The sequence below is a fragment of the Salmo trutta genome, chromosome 7 (assembly GCF_901001165.1).
Source record: "Salmo trutta chromosome 7, fSalTru1.1, whole genome shotgun sequence".
Lineage (NCBI taxonomy): Eukaryota > Metazoa > Chordata > Actinopteri > Salmoniformes > Salmonidae > Salmo > Salmo trutta.
In genome coordinates this window covers 11,666,447-11,673,904 of record NC_042963.1, presented here as the reverse complement: position 1 = coordinate 11,673,904, position 7,458 = coordinate 11,666,447, and the positions used below count along the sequence as shown (strand labels likewise).

General features: G+C 36.0%; 1 protein-coding gene across 1 annotated transcript; it reads right to left on the bottom strand.

Annotated features, from left to right (window-relative positions):
- Positions 1-5,316: 5,316 nt before the first annotated feature.
- mespbb (mesoderm posterior bb) lies at positions 5,317-6,424 on the bottom strand. Its single transcript, XM_029759567.1, has one exon. It carries the CDS (start codon positions 6,148-6,150, stop codon positions 5,317-5,319), a length of 834 nt encoding a protein of 277 aa, XP_029615427.1. The 5' UTR covers positions 6,151-6,424.
- Positions 6,425-7,458: the final 1,034 nt, after the last annotated feature.

Here is a 7,458-nt window from a genome sequence, read left to right as displayed (position 1 = left end):
TGACGTCCTACCCTGGCCAAACCCGGACAATGGTGGGCCAATTGTGCGCCGCCCTATGGGACTCCCAATCATGGCCGGATGTGATTCAGCCTGGAATCGAACCAGGGAATGTAGTGACGCCTCTTGCACTGAGATGCAGTGCCTTAGACTGCTGCATCACTCAGAAGTTGATACTGATACATAGCTGTTGATACCTAGCGGTTACATAGTTGATACATAGTTGATACATAGTTGATACTGTTACATAGTTGATACATAGTTGATACATAGTTGATACTGTTACATAGTTGATATATAGTTGATACAAAGTTGATACTGTTAGATATTTGATACATAGTTTATACATAGTTGATACATAGTTGATACTGTTCCATAGTTGATATTGTTACATAGTTGATACATAGTTGATACTGTTACATAGTTGATATTGTTACATAGTTGATACATAGTTGATACTGTTTCATAGTTGATACATAGTTGATACATAGTTGATACTGTTACATAGTTGATACATAGTTGATACTGTTTCATAGTTGATACATAGTTGATACATAGTTGATACATAGTTGATAGTGTTACATAGTTGATACCTATTTGATACATAGTTGATATTGTTCCATAGTTGATATTGTTACATAGTTGATACATATTTGATACATAGTTGATACTGTTCCATAGTTGATATTGTTACATAGTTGATACATAGTTGATACATAGTTGATACTGTTACATAGTTGATACTGTTTCATAGTTGATACATAGTTGATACATAGTTGATACTGTTAGATAGTTGATACTGTTAGATAGTTGATACATAGTTGATACATAGTTGATACTGTTACATAGTTGATATGGTTACATAGTTGATACGGTTACATAGTTGATACATAGTTGATACATAGTTGATACTGTTACATAGTTGATACATAGTTGATACATAGTTGATACTGTTACATAGTTGATACTGTTACATAGTTGATACATAGTTGATACATAGTTGATACTGTTACATAGTTGATACATAGTTGATACATAGTTGATACATAGTTGATACTGTTTCATAGTTGATACATAGTTGATACATAGTTGATACATAGTTGATAGTGTTACATAGTTGATACATATTTGATACATAGTTGATACTGTTCCATAGTTGATATTGTTACATAGTTGATACATAGTTGATACATAGTTGATATTGTTACATAGTTGATACTGTTTCATAGTTGATACATAGTTGATACATAGTTGATACTGTTAGAGAGTTGATACATAGTTGATACATAGTTGATACTGTTACATAGTTGATACTGTTACATAGTTGATACATAGTTAATACATAGTTGATACATAGTTGATACTGTTAGATAGTTGATACATAGTTGATACTGTTAGATAGTTGATACATAGTTGATACATAGTTGATACTGTTACATAGTTGATAGATAGTTGATACATAGTTGATACTGTTCCATAGTTGATATTGTTACATAGTTGATACATAGTTGATACTGTTACATAGTTGATATTGATACATAGTTGATACATAGTTGATACATAGTTGATACTGTTACATAGTTGATACATAGTTGATACATATTTGTTACATAGTTGATACTGTTACATAGTTGATACATAGTTGATACATAGTTGATACTGTTACATAGTTGATACATAGTTGATACATAGTTGATACATAGTTGATACTGTTACATAGTTGATACTGTTACATAGTTGATACATAGTTGATACATAGTTGATACTGTTAGATAGTTGATACATAGTTGATACTGTTACATAGTTGATACTGTTACATAGTTGATACATAGTTGATACATAGTTGATACATAGTTGATACTGTTACATAGTTGATACATAGTTGATACATAGTTGATACTGTTACATAGTTGATACATAGTTGATACTGTTAGATAGTTGATACATAGTTGATACATAGTTGATACTGTTACATAGTTGATAGATAGTTGATACTGTTCCATAGTTGATATTGTTACATAGTTGATACATAGTTGATACTGTTACATAGTTGATATTGATACATAGTTGATACATAGTTGATACATAGTTGATACATAGTTGATACTGTTACATAGTTGATACATAGTTGATACATATTTGTTACATAGTTGATACTGTTACATAGTTGATACATAGTTGATACATAGTTGATACTGTTACATAGTTGATACATAGTTGATACATAGTTGATACATAGTTGATACTGTTACATAGTTGATACTGTTACATAGTTGATACATAGTTGATACATAGTTGATACTGTTAGATAGTTGATACATAGTTGATACTGTTACATAGTTGATACGTAGTTGATACATAGTTGATACATAGTTGATACTGTTACATAGTTGATACATAGTTGATACATAGTTGATACTGTTACATAGTTGATACTGTTACATAGTTGGTACATAGTTGATACATAGTTGATACATAGTTGATATTGTTACATAGTTGATACATAGTTGATACTGTTACATAGTTGATACTGTTACATAGTTGATACATAGTTGATACATAGTTGATACTGTTACATAGTTGATACATAGTTGATACATAGTTGATACATAGTTGATATTGTTACATAGTTGATACATAGTTGATACTGTTACATAGTTGATACTGTTACATAGTTGATACATAGTTGATACATAGTTGATACTGTTACATAGTTGATACATAGTTGATACATAGTTGATACTGTTACATAGTTGATACATAGTTGATACTGTTAGATATTTGATACATAGTTTATACATAGTTGATACTGTTACATAGTTGATACTGTTACATAGTTGATACATAGTTGATACATAGTTGATACTATTAGATATTTGATTCATAGTTGATACATAGTTGATACTGTTACATAGTTGATACTGTTACATAGTTGATACTGTTACATAGTTGATACATAGTTCATACTGTTACATAGTTGATACATAGTTGATACATAGTTGATACTGTTACATAGTTGATACTGTTACATAGTTGATACTGTTACATAGTTGATACATAGTTGATACATAGTTGATACTGTTACATAGTTGATACATAGTTGATACATAGTTGATACTGTTAGATAGTTGATACATAGTTGATACTGTTAGATAGTTGATACATAGTTGATACATAGTTGATACTGTTACATAGTTGATACATAGTTGATACATAGTTGACAAATAGTTGATACTGTTACATAGCTGATACATAGTTGATACTGTTACAAAGCTGATACATAGTTGATACTTAGTTGATACGTAGTTCATACATAGTTGATACAGATACATAGTTGATACATAGTTGATACTGATACATAGCCGATACATAGCTGATATTGTGACACGTGTGTGGAATGACAGCACTTCCAGTCTCTGCCACATAGTGGCATACTGACCACAACATGGCACTTGATCCAAGCTTGATCTACCTGTATATCACTGCAATATAGTCAGTTCTACCAACAGGTTACCGGCAACCATGGTTTCAGTCAAAGTTAAAGATTCTAGATAAGTGAAGGAGTTCATTAATTATCTTCCATGCATCTGATTTATGATTCAGGGCAAATAATAGCTTGTTGTTTACTGTTGCCCACCAGGGCTCTAACCAGTACTCTCTCATCCTTGTATTAGCATGGGAGTGCTAAGCTCTTTATCTGGACTAGGATAAGAGGGGTCATTAGAATGCTAATGTCAGTGAGGAGTGTGGGTCCTGACTTATAGCTTCTCTGTGAAAGATAAACAGTGTTCTGAAGTTAAGGAGATTGTGTGGAAGCATACAATAGACCAACGATTGAAGCTTTGGTATGTACAGATGTAGGATCTTAATTTGATCACTCCTTTGTTGCTGATAATTTTCCTGCTGAGCAGGAAATGCAAACTTGTAGTGTATTTGAGTTTTAAAAAGTATTCTAACGTTTGTCATTTCCACTTTCAGATGTGATTAGCCCTAAGGAAAAATTGATCAACCCCTACAAAAATGTCCTTTAATTATAATCCACATAATGATTCACATTTCCTGTTGTTGCAGGATTATTTTCCTGCTGTAGCTCAAATTAAGTTCCTACATCTGCATAGTAACTATTTAATGGAGTCAAAAGTTTAGTGGACTTATTGATGGCCTGTGTTTCATAGTCATTTTTGATTATGTTATTCTTTCCTCAGTGTGTTTACTGATGTGGAAGGTATAGGCTACTAATGCATTTAAAATATTGGTTTGAAAATGACGTTTTTGACCGACAGAGCGCTCGCTTTCATTCAATTGGTGCTGTGGTAATGTTAGCTGGCAGCCGAACTGTTTGAGTTAATTTCTATCAAAGCCGTTATAATGCTGGCAAGTCTGCCATGCTGTGTTCCATAATCACAAAATGCACTCCGTGTCGTATGCCTCTGTAGATGTCTGGTGGTGTGGGCTGATTTATATGGAGGAAGTAAAACTGTCTAGACAGAAAAAGTACAGAATATTCCATTAATATTTAAATACTGTTACTTACATTTTAAAATCCTTATTTACTTACAAATGTACTACTTTACTTACAAAACCCTTAAGAATCAAATACAGGACTAGTCAAAGACACAGTAGTTAGTTATTAGTTAATATTTTATTATACATATTAGAATACGCTCTGTATTTACAATGATCGTTGTATAAAATCTAGAATTTGAAAGTAAAATAAACTAGTTATATTAACATATAAATACTCTGTAGATTTGAAATGTCTATGACTGGACAGTAGATTCTCTTAAAAGTACAGAATATTCCATTAATATTTCAATACTGTTACTTACAACTTAAAATGCTTCTTTACTTACAAACTTACTAATTTACTTACAAAACCCTTACTTTTTAATACAGGAATAGCCAAAGACACATTAGTTAGTTATTAGTTAATATTTTATTCTACATTTAAAAATAGTTTTGTATTTACAATGATCGTTGTATAAAATCTAGAATTTGAAAGTAATAGAAATGAGTTAAATTAACATATAAATACTCTGTAGATCAAAGTAAACGTCTATGACTGGGCAGTAGATTCTCTTGATGAGGACTTCTGTTACATCCAGAAGTCTTGAGGAATGTTCTGATAGTGGACCTCTTTTCTGTATATCTGATAGGAGAAAAAAAAGATTTTGTTTACTGGTTCAAACAGATATTCTAATTTCCTTAAAACCATCAAACTGAAAAGTTGCAGTGAGTGATACAAATTATTGTTAGTAAACAAAATTAACAGCAGTAAAACTTGTCATTGACCATATAAATGAACAAATATTTGAACATCTAAATACCGTACATTGAATCTGTACATACCTGACATGACTGTGCATTCTCTGCGTACTCTGGCGATTCCAACAGCGAATCCATACTAGAGTTGAAGCTGTTGTCGTAAGCACACGTGTCCATCTCACTGCTGAGTGGGTGCCTCTCCATCCCAGTGTTGTGGAGCGGGTACGTGGGCGTAGCTGTGTGGAGGATCTGTTCCTGCCCTGCACGTCTCCCCACCTCTGCCTCCTCGCCCCAGCAGTACCCTGAGGAGGAGGTGTTGAACTGGCACAGGCCCACAGAGTCTTGTTGAGGTGATACGTGGTGTCCCGACACGTTGACGTTCAGCTCCTTCCTCTGACACACAGCCTCCTCGCTGAGCTCCAGCTGCGCCGACAGGTAGGAGATGTAGCTGATGGTGAGGCGCAGCGTCTCGATCTTGGTCAGAGTCTGTCCAGCCGGAACCACAGAAGGGGGCAGGTAGGTCCTGAGGTGGTTGAGGGCTTTGGTCAGGTCTCTCATCCTCAGCTTCTCCTTCTCGCTGGCACTCTGTCTCTGCTTGCTGGGGTTCTTGGAGCGGTTCTTTCTAATCCTCCCTCCGGAGAGTCCTCCCTCATCGCTGGAGGATGGGGAAGCGGATGCCTTGGCTCCTCCAGAGTGTGTGGATCTGTGAGGTTCTGTGGCGGTCCCCCGAGGCAGGCGGGAGGATGAGAAGTCCGTGTAGGCAGAAGGGGAGAGGATACAGGTCTCTGGAGAGGAGACGTTATAGAACTCAGAGTCCGAACTGGGATAACTCCAGTGGTACTGAACACCAACACTATAGTTGCTGAGAAGAGGGGCAGAGATATCCATGCTGTCTGTCTGCGTCCTGTCCTGCGTGTTGAGCGGTATGACTGAACTGAAGAGCTTGGCCTGTGGGCTGGTGAAGAGGAGAGCCCTGGTTTTATGCAGGAGTTGGAGGTGTGAAGTGACACCTCTGCAGGCCCTCTCAGGCCATCAACATGGCTTCCCAGAGCTTCTCAGAGCTTCCCAGAGCTCAGCCCTACTGGACAGAGAGAGGCGCCACCATGCAGTCCTCTGCTGGGAAATAATACAACTACTGCTGCTCAGAGAGAGACGTGTCAAATTTGACCCCTGACCAAAACAATAAACATTTTTGCTCTCATAATGTTTTTGCCATTGTGGCCTCAAGTCATCTGGTTTTGTAATAATTCCCCTCATGAGTTACATCAGCCACTAATTTGAAAAAGGCCACTGTTCATAAGTTATTCATTTAGACCATAGTGGTTCAGAGGCAGAATTTTCAGATTCATTGACTGCCTTCATTTTTCATGAGGTGGGAAATATTTGCTCCAAACACAATGACTGAAACAAATGTTTATGCATATAGAGCCATTATCACACATTAAATTAAATATAATTTAATATTTATAATAATTGTCAATCCATCACTTGATCATTAATCATTGATATAATGTAGGGAAAATGTGAAAGACTGCTGCGTAGTATCATTTTTAACAATATAAGTCAGTTACAGCATACCATCTCCTGGGCATGGCATTATATGTACATTTTGGTCATCACAGCCCATTATCAAAGGTCTTAATTATGTTTGATTATCTCTTTAGTCCCAGTTATACGTGTGGCGTGACTTTCCATTACTGGTTCACACAGTGGTTGTGTCTTTAGCTGAGCTCATTAGAGGTGCCAAGTGACGCCTTGGCTGTGAGAGAGTCACTCCGGACTCTTCTCTGAACCTCTAAACTGACCATCGGTGTACTCTGTGACCAGTTGACCTGTCATGTTGTGGTTTTAGGCTGCCATAGTAGATATGTACATTCACCCTGAACGACACATCTGTACCCCTCCCACACCAACACACACTCCTTATATATTGACATTAATTCAAATGTGAGCCAAAGAGAATGTTATTGATAGTTACGCAACCACTAGTAGCACCATAAGCCATGGATGAGTTGCCCACCTGATGCACTGGGACTGAGACTGGGGGAGGTCCGTGGGGGTTTTCCTCACACGTTTATGTTTATACTGAAGCCTGGTTTTGTGAACTCGTGAACATCTCCATGGGAAACAATGCAGGATTAGGAATTACATGACCCGTCTTGACCCTTGGTGAACAGGTCAAGATCACTGAATTTC

Coding starts and splice junctions, on each gene's coding strand:
- mespbb (XM_029759567.1), bottom strand. CDS start 6,150: ATGGATATCTCTGCCCCTCTTCTCAGCAACTATAGTGTTGGTGTTCAG.